This window comes from Schistocerca nitens, chromosome 1 (assembly GCF_023898315.1).
Source record: "Schistocerca nitens isolate TAMUIC-IGC-003100 chromosome 1, iqSchNite1.1, whole genome shotgun sequence".
NCBI lineage: Eukaryota > Metazoa > Arthropoda > Insecta > Orthoptera > Acrididae > Schistocerca > Schistocerca nitens.
This window is the reverse complement of record NC_064614.1, coordinates 243,961,519-243,980,283: the sequence shown is the minus strand read 5'-3', so window position 1 is coordinate 243,980,283 and position 18,765 is coordinate 243,961,519. Positions and strand designations below refer to the sequence as shown.

General features: G+C 46.1%; 1 protein-coding gene across 1 annotated transcript in view; it reads left to right on the top strand.

The window, feature by feature from the left end:
- The window catches only part of LOC126246576 (uncharacterized), a 600,905-nt gene that overhangs the window by 514,504 nt on the left and 67,636 nt on the right, over positions 1-18,765 (top strand). Inside the window, exon 4 of the mRNA XM_049948405.1 lies at positions 13,599-13,735. Coding sequence (XP_049804362.1) covers positions 13,599-13,735 — 137 coding nt within the window. The remainder of the gene's footprint in view (positions 1-13,598; positions 13,736-18,765) is intronic.

Here is an 18,765-nt window from a genome sequence, read left to right as displayed (position 1 = left end):
AAGACAATTACACGTTAAAAATACCAAAATAATTTTTAGAACAACCAAATAAAAAAATTGATTAACACGAGCTACACTGACGACTGAAGGCGTTATTAAGAAGAATTCAAATTATTTGTCGGCTGAAGGCCACAAGCAATAGGAATGATTTAAACAAAATATTCTTTTTTACACCATTGACACAATCAGACCAAATAAAAACGGGAGTGACCCACAGACAGTGCTCCAAGTATCGACCTGGAAAAGTCCCTCAAACGTAAGGTGAGACAGGCAGCTCAGTGTTATACTCACTTAACAGGACGGCAACTCAAACCAGTCACAGTTAAACGCAAGACGAACACTCTCGCAAAATTTACCTAACGTCCGAAGCTCAATACACGATAGAATAACCCATGCCAGGCAGACGAGCGGATTGCCCTCCTGACGTCGTAAAACGACAAACATTATGCAAGAGAACATGTTCAAACGCAAAAATAATCGTCCCAGTATGAATCGCCAACTAACAGCTTGTTACCATATCACTTCGGCGGACGGACACACACACACAATGGTGGCAGTTTCACTACTCGGATATAATGATCCATTCAACTTCAAGTAGCTGAATCCGGTCCTTGGCGTGGTCGTGCATGTATTGCCAGCTGTCCCGGCGAGTCCTGGGGCTGTGCAGACCTCACTGGTCCTCCGTCCCAACCGAACTCCGACACACGACGACCCGGAAATACTAGATAGCGCTCCAAAGATAGAACCACAGTACTCGCTATCGATAAACGCCGCTGCTGCCACTCATGGACAGACAACCGAGCAAACGTAGTGGCGCCAGTGAACGGACTAAGAAAACTAGAGGTCACAATCCGAATACACGACGCCAATCTGTCAACGGCACAAACACGAACCGGAGAACGGCTGACTAATTAAAATACATATAAACGTAAATAAATTTAGCCCTGATGATTATGGCTGTGAAAGTAATCGAAAGCTCGGAATGAACCAGCAAACAACAAGGTCAGGAAACGCTATGAAAAGTTGGTTCTAATTATGTAATTTGTTAGTGAACCTCTCTGACGTAACGCATTCGGGAGGACGACGATTCAATCCCGTGTCTGGCCATCCTGATTTAGGTTTTCCATGATTTCCCTAAATCGCTCCAGGCAAATGTCGGGATGGTTCCTCTGAAAGGGCACGGCCGACTTCCTTTCCCGTCCTTCCCTAATCAGATTAGACCGATGACCTCGCTGTCTGGTCTCCTCCCCCAAACAACCCAACCCCAACCCTCTCTAAGTCTTGACGGTAAAATTATTGTAGGTGCCATTCAGTTGTATGAAATTAGCGCGAGATGGAGGTTAGATTTAGGAGCTACCGTGCTTGGATGTGCCCATAACCACGCCACGACTGACGTTGCCCGATTTGTACTAACACAGATTGTTCAAAACGTCTACCAGGAGAATTGTAGCACGTGTAACACAGTATAACAACAGTGGTTGTCAAAATATTCTAATTCTAAGGGACCGGAGCGAGTGTCACTCTTTGCCAATGGCAATCGGTTTCAAGCCGTACAGGAGTTGCTACCGTCAGAGATTGCAGGTCCCTCTAACAAGTTTCACTCTGAAGATTGTGAAAGGAACTGCATGCAACTTACATTTGGAATCGAGCACTTCAGAAAACGCCGTTGACCGCAGCTCCACATACGGGTGCACGTCTACAGTGGGCCAAACAACACAGAAAGTGGACAGTGGATGACTGAAGGCGCGTATTGTGGTCCGACGAGTCACGACTCTACCTCTTTTCAAATGATGCGAGGCGTCGAGTGCACCGACGGCCCCCCCAGTGAAGCGTTCAACCTGCCCTGTGATGTGTCTCTGACATTCTGGAGGAGTTTCTCTTACATCGGTTTGGGTCCACGTCTGCTCACACGTTCCTTGTTTGGTGAACATCCTTCCGCACCTCCACTGGTCTGCTAAAACAATGTGGTTTTGCGCCACAGTCACATTATACTTCTTAAACCAAAGTTCCGCCATTTGAGTGTATAGATTGTTTATTCTATTGTACATTCATAATTTCGGCCTTCGGCCATTTTCAAGCATGACAATGTTGTGCATGATCAGCCTTGTGTAAACGAATTCATCGTCAGAATAATATTATTCGATATTTCAAAAATGTGTTTAAATGGCTCTGAGCACTATGGGACTTAACATCTGAGGTCATCTGTCACCTAGACTTAGAACAAACCTAATTAACCTAAGAACATCACATAAATCCATGCCCGAGGCAGGATTCGAACCTGCGACCGTAGCAGCAGCGCGGTCCCGGACTGACGTGCCTAGAACCGCTCGGCCACAACTGCCGGCATTCGATATTTCGACGATGACTTCATTTATAGAAATCTTATCACAACCCGCATTGTGGTAACTGAAAATGGCAGAAGGCCGAAATTATGGTCATACAATAGAATAAACGATGTGTACAGTCGAAAGGCTGAACTTTGTTTAAAAAGCTCAGTCTTTGGATTCAAATTCTTTAGGAGCTTAAAAAGCTCTGTCTTTCAGCCAGTTTTGGTCTTCGGGTTTTTTTTTTTTTTTTTTTTTGAGTCGAGCAGTAGTCATGCCTGTCCTCGCAATTATCATGACGTCTCCTGTAGGTGAATAACTGTCCACAGTGGTTATATTCACAAAAACTGGTTTAAATTAGATACTAAATATTTTTCCCAATTTTTGGCTCTTTGCATATATCTTTTTGTTGTGAATACGCGTGTCACATAGAGATACATAGCGCTGTAAAAACAGGAATTGAATTTGCGAGAACCAGCACTCAGCTACCTGACAGACCTTCCTATTTCTGTGGCATCCGTAAACCACTTCATACGAATGCCAGCATGCCTAATTCGAAACCTCCACGTCCATCTACCTCCCTTATCTTACACATCTCATTTCACTTGGCGTGAACGCATACGTAACGTCAAGTTCTGACATAGTTTTGCACTATACCTGACTATATAGGTGCAACAGTGTAACGGCATTCTGTTAGTTTGTGGAAGTTTATTAGTACACCTTATGTTTCTGTGGATATTATGTTTCGAATTTACGCTTTCCAGTAAGCTATGCGAAACGAAGGAAAGAAGATACTGTGACTCAGTTCATAGAATTATGCCGAGCAAAGCAAAGCAGTGATTTAGGGCTTCGGCAGGAATATTCATCCGATCTTCCTGATGATTTTCCCGATTCTCCTAATTCACTCTTACTGAATAGTGTGGTGGCTCCTTTAGAACTACCGTGGCAGATTTAATTTCTCTTCTTAAAAGTCTATAACGATCTCATTCTCAACGACACGCCAAACTGTAATATTTTTGCCCGCATCTCGTGGTCGTGGGGTAGCGTTCTCGCTTCCCACGCCCGCGTTCCCGGGTTCGATTCCCGGCGGGGTCAGGGATTTTCTCTGCCTCGTGATGGCTGGGTGTTGTGTGCTGTCCTTAGGTTAGTTAGGTTTAAGTAGTTCTAAGTTCTAGGGGACTGATGACCATAGATGTTAAGTCCCATAGTGCTCAGAGCCATTTTTTGTAATATTTTTGCCTTTCTTTTAATCAAAGTACATCTATCATTGTATAATCTCCGAATATAGACATTACACTATCGGAAAACCTGGATTACATTTTTATCATGTTTTCGCATCACGCCTCTTAAATACCCATCGTTATCGTCAAGTCGTTACATACGGTGAAACTGTTGACATGATATACAAAAAAAAAAAAAAAAAAAAAAAAAAAAAAATGGTTCTGAGCACTATGGGACTCAACTGCTGAGGTTATTAGTCCCCTAGAACTTAGAACTAGTTAAACCTAACTAACCTAAGGACATCACAAACATCCATGCCCAAGGCAGGATTCGAACCTGCGACCGTAGCGGTCTTGCGGTTCCAGACTGCAGCGCCTTTAACCGCACGGCCACTTCGGCCGGCCATGATATACACTAATCTGACAGAACACAATGACCACCTAGCTTTTAGCATGTATGTCCACCTTTGGCACAGATAACAGCGGTGATACATGTTGGTACGGAAGCAATGAGGCCCTAATAGGTCGCTGGAAGGAGTTGGTACCACATCGCCGGCCGAAGTGGCCGTGCGGTTAAAGGCGCTGCAGTCTGGAACCGCAAGACCGCTACGGTCGCAGGTTCGAATCCTGCCTCGGGCATGGATGTTTGTGATGTTCTTAGGTTAGTTAGGTTTAACTAGTTCTAAGTTCTAGGGGACTAATGACCTCAGCAGTTGAGTCCCATAGTGCTCAGAGCCATTTGAACCATTTGGTACCACATCTGCACACATGAGTCCCCACATTCCCGTGAATTCCGGGGAGGGGGCCGATGAGTTCTGACGCCACGTTCAATCACATCCCAGATGTGTTCGATCGGGTTCAGATCTGTGTAGCTGGGGGGCAAGTACTGCATTCGTCGAACCACTCCATCCACTTCTGGCCTTGTGACTTCGCACATTAACTTGTTGAAAAATGCTACTGCCTTAGGTAAACATGATCGTCATGGAGGTGTGTACGTGGACTGCAGCCAGTGTGTGATACTCCTTACCCGCCATAGTGCTTTGCACGAGGTCCGCTGAACCCACGGATGCAAACGTGAATGTTCCCCAGGGAACAGAGGAGCCGCCGCCAACCTGTCTCTGCGCGCAGTGCAAGTGTCATAGAGCTGTTCCCATGAAAGAAGACGATTTCGCGCCCTCCCTTCGGCATGATGAAGGTATCGGGATTCATCAGACCCCGCAACGCTCTGACACTGCGCTAACGTCCAATGCCGATAGCCACGTTCCCATTTCAGCGGTAGTTCCTATTTCCGTAGCGTTAACATTGGCACATGCATGGCTGTTGAGGCCCGTCGTTAGGAGTGCTCGGTGTACTGTGTGTTCACACCCACTTGTCCTCTCCCCAGAATTAAAGTAGATCTTAGTTCCACCACAGTTCGCCACTTGTCATGCTTTACCAGTCTGCACAGGCTACGACGTTCGACATCTATGACGATTGGTGGCTGACCAACTCCACGACGTCTCGACGTGATTTCACCTTGGTTTAGCCATGTGTTGAAGACACTTATCACAGCACTCCTCGAGAACCCGACACGTTGTGCAGTTTCCGAAATACTCGCGCCGAGCCTCTGTGCCATCACAATCTGTCCTCGGTCAAACTCAGATAGATCGCGGGCCTTCTCCAATCTACACACCGACAGCACGTTCACTTGTAACTACACTATCGGCCATTAGAATTGCTACACCACGAAGAAATGCAGCTGGTAAACGGGTATTCATTGGACAAATATATTATACTAGAAGTGACATGTGGTTACATTTTCACGCAATTTGGGTGCATAGATCCTGAGAAATCAGTACCAACAACAACCACCTCTGGCCGTAATAACGCCCTTGATACGCCTCGCCATTGAGTCAAACAGAGCGTGGATGGCGTGTACAGGTACAGCTATCCCATGCAGCTTCAACACGATACCACAGTTCATCAAGAGTAGTGACTGGCGTATTGTGACGAGCCAGTTGCTCGGTCACCATTGACTAGACGTTTTCAGTTGGTGAGAGACCTGGACAATGTGCTGGCCAGGGCAGCAGTCGAACATTTCCTGTATCCAGAAAGGCCCGAACAGGACCTGCAACATGCGGTCGTGCATTATCCTGCTGAAATGTAGGGTTTCGCAGGGATCTAATGAAGGGTAGAGCCACGGGTCGTAACACATCTGAAATGTAACGTCCACTGTTCAAAGTGCCGTCAATGCGAACAAGAAGAGACCGAGACGTGTAACCAGTGGCACCCCATACCATCAAGCCGGGTGATACGCCAGTATGGCGATGACGAATACACGCTTCCAATGTGCGTTCACCGCGATGTCGCCAAACACGGTTGCGACCCTCATGATGCTGTAAACAGAACCTGGATTCATCCGAAAAATGACGTTTTGCCATTCGTGCAAACAGGTTCGTCGTTGAGTACACCATCGCAGGCGCTCCTGTCTGTGATGCAGCGTCAAGGGTAACCGCAGCCATGGTCTCCGAGCTGATAGTCCAGGCTGCTGCAAACGTCGTCGAACTGTTCGTGCAGATGGATGTTCTCTTGCAAACGTCCACATCTGGTGACTCAGGGATCGAGACGTGGTTGCACGATCCGTTACAGCCATGCGGATAAGATGCCTGTCATATCGACTGCTAGTGATACGAGGCCGTTGGGATCCAGCACGGCTTTCCGTATTGCCCTCCTGAACCCGCCGATTCCATATTCTGCTAACAGTCATTGCATCTCGACCAACGCGGGCAGCAATGTCGCGATACCATAAACCGCAATCGCTATAGGCTACAATCCGACCTTTATCAAAGTCGGAAGCGTGATGGTAAGCATTTCACCTCCTTACACGAGATATCACAACAACGTTTCACCAGGCAACGCCGGTCAACTGCTGATTGTGTATGAGAAATCGATTGGAAACTTCCCTCCCGTCAGTACGTTGCAGGTGTCGCCACTGGCGCTAACCTTGTGTGAATGCTCTGAAAAGCTAATCCTTTGCATATCACAGCATCTTCTTCCTGTCGTTTAAATTTCGTGTCTGTAACACGTCATCTTCGTGGTGTAGCTATTTTAATGGACAGTAATGTAGTTTCTTTTATCAGCTTGCCGCTTGGATGATCATTTCGGAATTCGTAACTGCCTCACATCAAATAATATCACAATTTATTGATGACTCAATTTCGTTTATAGAAAATTAATGTTCTTCTCCTGGCCACGGAGAAGAAGTAAAAGATTTGAGTGCCTTTTGGTTCAGTACGCACAAAAGGTCATGAAAAACGCAACATATAGGACGTTAACGTTTGTTTTTGAATATGCGATGCAGGCTTCCTAAGCGCTCACTTTCTTCCAAATCGACATTTAAAGGAGAAGTAATACTTTTCTCCATTTTTTTGGCTGCAAGAGCGTGTGCAATTAGTTACCGCCCGAGCCTTTCACAGTACTGCAATCAAACCGAATCAGTTAGTAATGGCGGAATATGATGGAGTTAAAATTTAAAATTTTCTCTCAAGACGTCAGGTTAGCTTTTAGAAGCGGACTCAAGTGCTAAGACTTTTTATGAATCTAGAGGATGGAAATTAAAAAGCATTTTATTTCTCTTTTTACCTGTAAATTCTCAACGAAAGGATCTTTTAAAAGGCAAACACACTTTAATGAAAATGTTAAAGCAAACTTAAAGGCCATTTTCTCTGATGGTATTAATACCGACGTACTTGTGTGTAAAGCGCTAGGCCAGTTTAAGTTTATGATTGCTTCTGTTTTTATGTGTCTTTAATATAAATTGTATTTCTTTGAAAAAATATAGACTTTCAGCTTATTAAGTATTTTTCCGTTGGTTTTCTTTATTATACTTCCGAGCCAATAATAGCGCTACAAAGGAGGAACAATGCCAACAACTTCTTCACAGACTTCGCTCTTCTGCTAAATTTTTTATGAAAATCGTATGAAGCAGCATTATAAAACGGGCATTACCCACTTATCAGCCAGAACATTATTACCACCGACGAGTATCGACATAAAGCCTTCCAGGCGATAGCAGCGCCACGTGGCGAGGAATGACTGCTAGACATACGCACGGTGTATGTACACTACTGGCCATTAAAATTGCTACACCACGAAGATGACGTGCTACAGACGCGAAATTTAACCGACAGAAAGAAGATGCTGTGATATGCAAATGATTAGCTTTTCACAGCATTCACACAAGGTTGGTGCCGGTGCCGACACATACAACGTGCTAACATGAGGAAAGTATCCAACAGATTTCTCATACACAAACAGCAGTTGACCGGCGTTGCCTGGTGAAACGTTGTTGTGATGCTTCGAGTAAGGAGGAGAAATGCGTACCATCACGTTTCCGACTTTGATAAAGGTCGGATTGTAGCTTATCGCGATTGCTGTTTATCGTATCGCGACATTGCTGCTCGCGTTGGTCGAGATCCAATGACTGTTAGCAGAATATGGAATCGGTGCGTTCAGGGGGGTAATACAGAACGCCGTGCTGGATCCCAACGGCTTCGTATCACTAGCAGTCGAGATGAAAGCATCTTATCCGCATGGCTGTAACGGATCGTGCAGCCACGTCTCGATCCCTGAGTCAACAGATGGCGACGTTTGCAAGACAACAACCATCTGCACGAACAGTTCGACGACGTTTGCAGCAGCATGGACTATCATCTCGGAGACCATGGTAGCGGTTACCCCTGACGCTGCATCACAGACAGGAGCGCCTGCGATGGTGTACTCAACGACGAACCTGGGTGCACGAATGGCAAAACGTCATTTTTTCAGAAGAATCCAGGTTCTGTTTACAGCATAGAAAATGTTCGACTGCTGCCATGGCCAGCACATTCTCCAGGTCTCTCATCAATTGAAAGCGTCTAGTCAATGGTGGCCGAGCAACTGGCTCGTCACAATACGCCAGTCACTACTCTTGATGAACTGTGGTATCGTGTTGAAGCTGCATGGGCAGCTGTACATGTACACGTCATCCAAGCTCTGTTTGACTCAATGCGCAGGCGTATCAAGGCCGTTATTACGGCCAGAGGTGGTTGTTCTGTGTACCGATTTGTTCAATGAATACCCGTTTATGATCTGCATTTCTTCTTGGTGTAGCATTTGTAATGGCCAGTAGTGTAGATTAATCTGTGCCGGAATGGCGGAAATTTGATGCGGTTTTGGGTGAAGAATAATCGCGCTATATTTAATCAGATATGGCGACTTTTGTTTCATGACGTGGCTATACGTTGTGGCATTAAATCCACGAGGCATCGAATATATTGTATAGTCAACGTGGTCAGTGATTACCGAGACACCACCAATAAACGGATATTGGTCAATTCTGGGTCCAAGGCGTCCCAGTTGTGCTTAGCAGGGATGTCCAGGACAGTGTAAGGTTGTTGTTATCCGATTCAGCCAATCCTACCGGAATTTGAACAATACATGTACCGGAATGCGAGCATAAGTATCACCAAAAGTCCTGGGCGTGCACAGTTCCCTTAACATATTCCCACAGATAGCAACCAATGGACTTAAAGCTGGGGACCATGGCGGCCGTTCCACCGGCTTCTGGGACCTATCCATCTCCGCGGAAACTGGATATCGAGGTATGTCCGGACCACTAACCTATAATGCGGTGGGTACCATCATGCTGAAAGAAAGTTAGAAGTGCTTCGTCTTCAGCCAGCAGCGACGACAGCACGTCTTCGTCTAACACAGCTCTTGATGTACTCTGAATTAAGAAGAGCCCAAGAATAAGTGGATCCCACAATCCACGTCAAACAGTCTCTTTAGATGCGACAACCACCTTTGATCCATCGAGCGAAGGTTGACATCTAACTAGTAGATGTGACTCTGTTTATTTACCTCTCTGGTCACATAGGAGTTAATTTAATCCTTATACAGTACTTGTGCGAACTAAACACGACGATCTGGGTTGTCTTCAGTGAGATGATGTAACTTTTGAATTTTGTTAAGGTGCCTTTTATGTGCGGCCAAAATTCTCATTATTGATACTCGGCTGAACCAAGTGTCCTGCGAGATGCTGCAAGTACACCGCTCTGAAGTCTTACTAACTGATACAATTATATATATATATATATATATATATATATATATATATATATATATATATATATATATATATATGTGTGTGTGTGTGTGTGTCTCTATAGTTTTATACATATATCTCGACTGACATATGACTATTTCAATGCGAATGCATATTACCGTTCGTCCCCTTGCGGGAATACAGCTAGGCTGCGAGCAATGGGGAAAATGAACGGGTCACAACATCAGTAAGGAGCAGTGGTCGACGTCAAGTGTGTCCGGGTGGCCGAAGGGGTTAAGGCAATCGTTCTAGAGAAGCGGAGTATCTAGGTTCGATTTCCGGTCAGGCACAAATTATCAAGTGCAACTGTTGAATTATTTCAACCCTCAAAGCAGCTATGTCATGCCAATTTCCCTTATGTAATGTCAGAACAGCAACTGATGTTGCCTCATATGTAGCCGTTTTCGATCGTCCAGATTTCGGCCTGCGACAAAGCCAGTTTTACGGAATTTCTTCAGAAGTTCTGACTAGGTGGAGTTGACTGAAATCCTCTGTGATGAAATTGGTGCTCCTCTTCCAGATATGAGGGCCATCTCAATGTGTTCGGCTTGCGTTATCGCCGTCAGCTATCACGTCAACCGTTAAGAAGAAACATCGCTCACAACTGGAGAATGAATCAGGCTGTTCTCGAATGAAGTATACCATAGTTCCTCTCGTGTAATTCTCCATAAGTCTGATTAGTCACTTACATTTTATACAGTGCCAGAAAAAAGAATTATAGGACGTCGATTTGGATCCGATGAGGGCATATGCCACCAGGTGGACAGTTAATGTATTACGAATGCTTTGAACGTCGCCCACCAACTGATAGCGTAGTGCCACACGGCTACCAGAGCGCCATCAGCGCCCACCGTGTAGCAGGGAATGCTCACAGGCAAATGGCTCAGTGTGGTGCAAACGCGTGAAGCAAGCAGCCATCCATATCACAGAGACTCACTGACTTAGAAGGCTCTATTTTGTACAGAACGAAGGGATCGGATACCTTAGCGCGTGACACTAAGTTATATACGATACCTGTACCGAATCCTGAGAGAAAGGAGTGCTATATGATGGTCGGACATTACGACAGGTCGAAAATAAATGATAAAAATGGATCGTTGTCATAAGTCACGTGAACATTATCTCTCTCTGAGCTGTGCTGCGGCTCGGGTTGGTGCCTTGTGTAGGTTTCTGCCAGACCGTATCGTTTAGTTGGCATGGTTGCGTTGTTTGTCTTCTTCTCGTGTTCACTGGCGCCACTCGGCTTCGTAAGTCTTGCCTGTCCGCTAGTGGCAGCAGCGGCGTTTATCGATATGTAGTTCTGCTGCCCTATCTTTGGGGCGACCTGGTGCTTCTTCCGTGTGGTGTGAGTGTGGAGTTCGGTTGGGGACGCAGGAGCAGCGAGGTCTATGCAGAGCGATAACACGCCGGTACCGCTGGCGGCGTGTATGGACTGCCGGACCTAAGGGCAGTGGTCACGAGGGTGCACGACCTCGTCGAAACCGGATCCTGCATGTTTAAGTTGAGTGCATTGCAATTCGCGTAGGGAAACCTCCACCATTGTGAAATCTCGCGGTTCTCCTGTGACTCTGGTTCGTGTTGCTGCTCGTAGTGTCACCGAGGCGAAAAGTAGCAAGTGGAGTACCTGGGGAAGGCAGATCTGATTAGCCTTCCTGAGCTTCTAATTACTATTTACTATTTTGAGCTTCTTACATTGTTAAGTTCAACCAGCGGCATTTTTTTGTCTTGTGGCCGCTAACGCCCCAATTACCTGCCCTGGGGGTTAGTGTATGTAACGGCAGTGTACATTTCCTCATCTTGTAGCCGCTGTCCGGTGAGGCGTGTAAGTTTGACAGCTTCTTGATTGTAGGGCGCGTAGGGCGTTCTTCTACCTCAGTGGTAGTCATTCCTTCTTGTTCCGGGCGCTGTAAGCACAGTATTCTGCGGGTGGAGCCCAGACCGGCGGTTCCGGCTTTGGCGTAATTTTACATCTTGCATTTGTTTTGTTGGATGTCAGGTAACCTCACCAAGATTATCATTAGTCGCTCGTTAGACTGCCACTAGTCAAAGTTACCACCTTGTTATCTGAATGCAACTCTTGGCTGCCTTTCTCATAATTCGCGAAAGAGGTTTTGGTGTGACCTACCCATCTGTCACTTGCCCTTGTGTTTTATTTTATTATTAAGTTACCATAATTTGTCTCACCTGTTGGGTGACCTGTTGTTTGATGTTTTTAAATTAACTTTTGCTATGCCATTCACCGTTTGACAGTATATTTGCTAAATTTTTTATAATTGCCATTTTGGCGTTCAAGGCCTTCAGCTGTGATTGTGTTACTTGCTTTAAAATTCTGATTACGACCACATTGGCTTGTTTTCAAAAATTATTTGCTGTCTGTATATTACATATTTGTTAAATTTTAAATAATTGCCATGTTTGGTGTTAAAGGCCTTCAGCTGTGACTGTGGTTACGTGGCGTAAAAGTCTCATTGCGACCTCATTGGCTTGTTTCAAAAATTATTTATTAAAATAAATGAGTGACATTGCAAGGCAAACCAACAGCAATTGATTCGGGCCCCGTCCACAATTTTAACCCAATCCTGCCTTCCTTAATGACCAGGTCTCACTCTCGTAGACGAGGTTCTGGACGTCCACGCAGCACAGCCGCCCGCCAGGATCGTCGTACTGTAAGGGCAGCAGTGCAGATCGTACAGCTACTACAGTGCAAATAAGAGGGCTTGTGAGCCGAGATGTGTCAACACGAACTGTTGCTAACCGATTATTAGAAGTGGGACTACGGCCTCACACACTTCTAGCTGGTCTTCCACTCACGCCACGGCATAGATGTACACGTCTCGACTGGCGCCGTCAGAGGATCTCATAGAAGATGGAATGGCGCGCTGTGGTCGTCAGCAGGTTCTGCGTGCACGCAAGTGATGATCGTTTGCGCAGGCGACACAGACCTGTTTAGCAGTGTCCATTTGAGTGCATTCGTCCGAGACACTTTGGCCCCACCCCACGTCCATGGTATCGAGACCGATAAGCTACAAACCTCGTTTACCTTTCGTGTTTGTTGATGGGATGCTAGCCAGCGCTGGGTACATGCATAATGTTGTTCGACCTGTTCTTTTGCCGTTCTTGCAAGAGGAAGGTGTGCTCGCCCCTAAAACTCACCGTGCTCTACAATATGAGCAGAAACTTCCCTGCCACATGATCTCCAATCGAGCATGTATGAGATGTGATGAGACGAGAAGCGCCTCGTGCATCTCGTCAACCAAATACTATTGCAGAACAACGTGGACAGCTCGAGCAGGCGTAACGTGTCCCAGGACAGTATTCGCCATTTATACGATCGACTGGATCCCAGACTCAGCGCTTGCATTACCGCCCCTGGAGGCTACCCCACGTACTAATATGGGTTTCAGCGTGGGTTCTTACCTGGAACCACAGAACCGCTAGTGCTATTGGTTTGTAAGTGTAATCATTTCATGTACTCCGTATGCAGTGTTGTAACAATAAATGTTGAGTGAATTGAAAACCTATAAGAGGTTGCACTAATTTTTTTCCCGGTAGTGAACTAGAAAATTATGAAACTTCCTGGCAGGTTAAAACTGTGTACCGGACCGAGTTCGAGTCTCGGTCCGGCACACAATTTTAATAAGCCAGGAAGTTTCATATCAGCGCACACTCCGCTGCAGAGTGAAAATCTCATTCTAGAAAATTATGATTTGCATTCAAAGTGGCGGCACGCAAAATAGCCGCCATCTCAGTAACATTGTCTCACAGCGTTTCCCCCTCTTCTACCATACACTAGTTTAAATTTGTGTTTATCCGCCTGTTTTTGTTTTATAGGGTGGCTCTACGTGTACGGACTTGTTTGGTGTTACTGTTAGAGCTGTTAAAATATTACTCAGACGGATGCTTACTGGAACGACGTCGTTGTTGTTGCAGGAACGAGTACAGCCCCGTGTTCCGATGCTGGGACTGCGTGCTGTGGCTGGACCGCTGGAAGAAGAGCCTGCTGTACGCCGTCTTCGCCGCAGTGCTGCTGCTCAAGCCTCACAGACTATGGCTCTCGTCCGTTGCAGGTAGCCGTAGCCCACGAGGCAGACTGGTCATTTATTGCTGCCACAGTCACTAGCTTCCACGATCTACAATTGCTGCATTTCAGTCTGCTGCCTACTGGTTCTAACGCTCAGGGCAGAGAAAGTGACTCTCCCTCATACGCTGTTTCGTCCAGAATTCTTAGGTGCACTACTGTCCATTAAAATTGCTACACCACGAAGATGACGTGCTACAGACGCGAAATTTAATCGACAGGAAGAAGATGCTATGATATGCAAATGATTAGCTTTTCATAGCATTCACTCAAGGTTGGCGCCGGTGGCGACACCTACAACGTGCTGACATGAGGAAAGTTTCCAACCGATTTCTCACACACAAACAGCAGTTTACCGGCGTTGCCTGGTGAAATGTTGTTGTGATGCCTTGTGTAAGGAGGAGAAATGCGTACCATCACGTTTACGACTTTGATAAAGGTCGGATTGTAACTTATCGCGATTGCGGTTTATCGTATCGCGACATTGCTGCCCGCGTTGGTCGAGATCCAATGACTGTTAGCAGAATATGGAATCGGTGCGTTCAGGAGGGTAATACAAAACGCCGTGCTGGATCCCAATGGCTTCGTATCACTAGCAGTCGAGATGACAGGCATCTTATCCGCATGGCTGTAACGGATCGTGCAGCCACGTCTACATCCCTGAGTCACCAGATGTGGACGTTCGCAAGACGACAACCATCTGCACGAACAGTTCGACGACGTTTGCAGCAGCCTGGACTATCAGCTCGGAGACTATGGCTGCGGTTACCCTTGACGCTGCATCACAGACAGGAGCGCCTGCGATGGTGTACTCAACTACGAACCTGGGTGCGCGAATGGCAAAACATCATTTTTTCGGATGAATCCAGGTTCTGTTTACAGCATCATGAGGGTCGCAGCCGTGTTTGGCGACATCGCGGTGAACGCACATTGGAAGCGCGTATTCGTCATCGCCATACTGGCGTATCACCCGGGGTGATCGTATGGGGTGCCATTGGTTACACGTCTCGGTCACCTCTTGTTCGCATTGACGGCACTTTGTGCAGTGGACATTACATTTCAGATGTGTTACGACCTGTGGCTCTACCCTTAATTCGATCCCTGCGAAACCCGACATTTCAGCATGATAATGCACGACCGCATGTTGCAGGTCCTGTACGGGCCTTTCTGGATACAGAAAATGTTCGACTGCTGCCGTGGCCAGCACATTATCCAGATCTCTCACCAATTGAAAACGTCTGGTTAATGGTGGCCGAGCAACTGACTCGTCACAATACGCCAGTCACTACTCTTGATGAACTGTGGTATCGTGTTGAAGCTGCATGGGATAGCTGTACCTGTACACGCCATCCAAGCTCTGTTTGATTCAATGGCTAGGCGTATCAAGGGCGTTATTACGGCCAGAGGTGGTTGTTCGGGTACTGATTTCTCAGGATCTATGCACCCAAATTGCGTGAAAATGTAATCACATATCAGTTCTAGTATAATACACTCCTGGAAATTGAAATAAGAACACCGTGAATTCATTGTCCCAGGAAGGGGAAACTTTATTGACACATTCCTGGGGTCAGATACATCACATGATCACACTGACAGAACCACAGGCACATAGACACAGGCAACAGAGCATGCACAATGTCGGCACTAGTACAGTGTATATCCACCTTTCGCAGCAATGCAGGCTGCTATTCTCCCATGGAGACGATCGTAGAGATGCTGGATGTAGTCCTGTGGAACGGCTTGCCATGCCATTTCCACCTGGCGCCTCAGTTGGACCAGCGTTCGTGCTGGACGTGCAGACCGCGTGAGACGACGCTTCATCCAGTCCCAAACATGCTCAATGGGGGACAGATCCGGAGATCTTGCTGGCCAGGATAGTTGACTTACACCTTCTAGAGCACGTTGGGTGGCACGGGATACATGCGGACGTGCATTGTCCTGTTGGAACAGCAAGTTCCCTTGCCGGTCTAGGAATGGTAGAACGATGGGTTCGATGACGGTTTGGATGTACTATTCAGTGTCCCCTCGACGATCACCAGTGGTGTACGGCCAGTGTAGGAGATCGCTCCCCACACCATGATGCCGGGTGTTGGCCCTGTGTGCCTCGGTCGTATGCAGTCCTGATTGTGGCGCTCACCTGCACGGCGCCAAACACGCATACGACCATCATTGGCACCAAGGCAGAAGCGACTCTCATCGCTGAAGACGACACGTCTCCATTCGTCCCTCCATTCACGCCTGTCGCGACACCACTGGAGGCGGGCTGCACGATGTTGGGGCGTGAGCGGAAGACGGCCTAACGGTGTGCGGGACCGTAGCCCAGCTTCATGGAGACGGTTGCGAATGGTCCTCGCCGATACCCCAGGAGCAACAGTGTCCCTAATTTGCTGGGAAGTGGCGGTGCGGTCCCCTACGGCACTGCGTAGGATCCTACGGTCTTGGCGTGCATCCGTGCGTCGCTGCGGTCCGGTCCCAGGTCGACGGGCACGTGCACCTTCCGCCGACCACTGGCGACAACATCGATGTACTGTGGAGACCTCACGCCCCACGTGTTGAGCAATTCGGCGGTACGTCCACCCGGCCTCCCGCATGCCCACTATACGCCCTCGCTCAAAGTCCGTCAACTGCACATACGGTTCACGTCCACGCTGTCGCGGCATGCTACCAGTGTTAAAGACTGCGATGGAGCTCCGTATGCCACGGCAAACTGGCTGACACTGACGGCGGCGGTGCACAAATGCTGCGCAGCTAGCGCCATTCGACGGCCAACACCGCGGTTCCTGGTGTGTCCGCTGTGCCGTGCGTGTGATCATTGCTTGTACAGCCCTCTCACAGTGTCCGGAGCAAGTATGGTGGGTCTGACACACCGGTGTCAATGTGTTCTTTTTTCCATTTCCAGAAGTGTATATATGTCCAATGGATACCTGTTTATCTTCTGCACTTCTTCTTGCTGTAGAAATTTTAATGGGCAGTAGTGTAGTTTGCTGCGTTTCGACAACACGAGTGCGTTGTAAAAACACTACAGTGCAGTGCATAGTGTTATTTGGTCCAGGTGTAGGTCTCAAGTATCGCTTAAAGTAGGGAAATATAATTGGCCATATTTTATTATTACTATTATATTGTTATCTGCAGTTTCATAGCTATGAATTATTATCACAATCGCGTGAAAGTGCGAATAAATAATAGGGACTCTGAATATAGATCGGTTACCAAAATAGGATGGTAATATTAAAATTGGAGGATTGAGAAAAGCAAGTTCGTCTTGAATAAGTGTTTAGGTACGTCTGCGGCTTATTACTTTCGTCGGTGTACCTGGAAGTAGCAACGAAAGGGTAGAAAAATAATTTTGAACAAAAATAACAGTGCAGTCGGGAAAAGGTACCCTAGTAAAGAATTGCTGACATCATAGGACTTCTGTCTGAAACAAAGAACACTGACGGAAACTATTCAACGAAATGAACTATCTTCACATCACATAACTTGCATTTAAGTTAAATAAGGCGAAAACGAACTACAGAAGAATAGGACACTAAATGCGGACACAAAATTTATAGGTATTAGAGCTACAGAAAGCTTTGTAATGTAAGAAGTAACGAAATTCTCATATCGTTAAACTAGCGTAACATAGGCAAAACAAAGGCAATATAAAAACCTAGTGGTGAAGGCGAGGGAATCTTTCTTAAAAAAAATTACACATTGGAGTATAGAAAAAAATTCCTTAAACTATACCTCCGGAACATATCATTACATGCAAGCAAAACGTGTAAAATTAGACACTAACACAAGAAGCAACTGGAAACATTTGATACCAATTGGACAGAAATACCAGAAAATGAAGAATTAGTAGGAAGAACAGAACAGATCCTTACCGCAAGAAATGAAAAGGTGTTGAGACAGTCACCGCAGCTTATACTCAGAGGAGTAGAAGGAAAAACTGTAACAACACACAAAAAAATTAAATGGACCAAATTTTCTAGGATGTTAAATATGTTAAGTACATAGATATGAAAAGATTAGAAGATGGTCTCAAACTGCACTGATGATTAAAAGAATGTTTGAGGGTATGGTGACTATATGCCTCTTCCTATTTCAACATGACTTGTAAGATACCTTCCTCTAGGGCGAGATACTGCATTAACGAAATGTGTGTGATATTGAAGGGAGACTGTCTGAAATGGTTTCACCTGACCACAATAAAGCAGTACTGACTGCTGGAGGACACTATTGCCCAGTGGCTACCAACATTTTTGTACACGGTACCCCCGTTTACAACCCCACAATATTTCCTGTCCCTATGTTTATGTTTTACTTTTTATTTTCGTATTGATCAGCTTATTGTTGTCTCCTACTTTTGTATTATTCCTCCATCTTCTCCCCGTGTCGTCTTTTCCTTTCTTCTGTTTATGATGTTGCCGGTTTATTGTTTCTTGCGTATTGAAAACTTCCTAAATTTCGTTTTTAAGTCTCAAAAATGTTTCTGTATGTTACTTTCGATTGTACTTTGTTGTTTCTTTCTAGTTCTTACCTTATTTATGTAAATCACACTGTTGTCGATTTCTCCTTCCAGCAATAGAGGAACATTTCATTCGGTAGAGATATTCCTTTAGCCATTACTTCTGATGTTTCCTCTTTATTTTTATAGATCTCCTCATTACTTCTCATTTTGGCGCTGTTATGTTTCTAACAATCCCTCTTTCAGGTACCTATATTTCGTCCAGCTCATACTGCATCGTTATGCGTTCACATGCATATACGAGGTGTAGCTAGAAAAAAACCGGACTAGTACTGGTGAAACAATAAAACGAATGCAATAAGGCTGAAAGTCGCGTGGCCTGTCAACGTGACTCTCGCTCCGCCTACTGCTCGAGTTTCATCTGCCTCCTGCACTCAGTCTGCCCGTGGCGTCTGTTTTAAGTAGTTGACGTTTTGTCTGTGCGTCGGAAAATGTTGAGTGTACAGAAAGAACAGCGTGTTAACATCAAATTTTGTTTCAAACTAGGAAAATCTGCAAGTGAAACG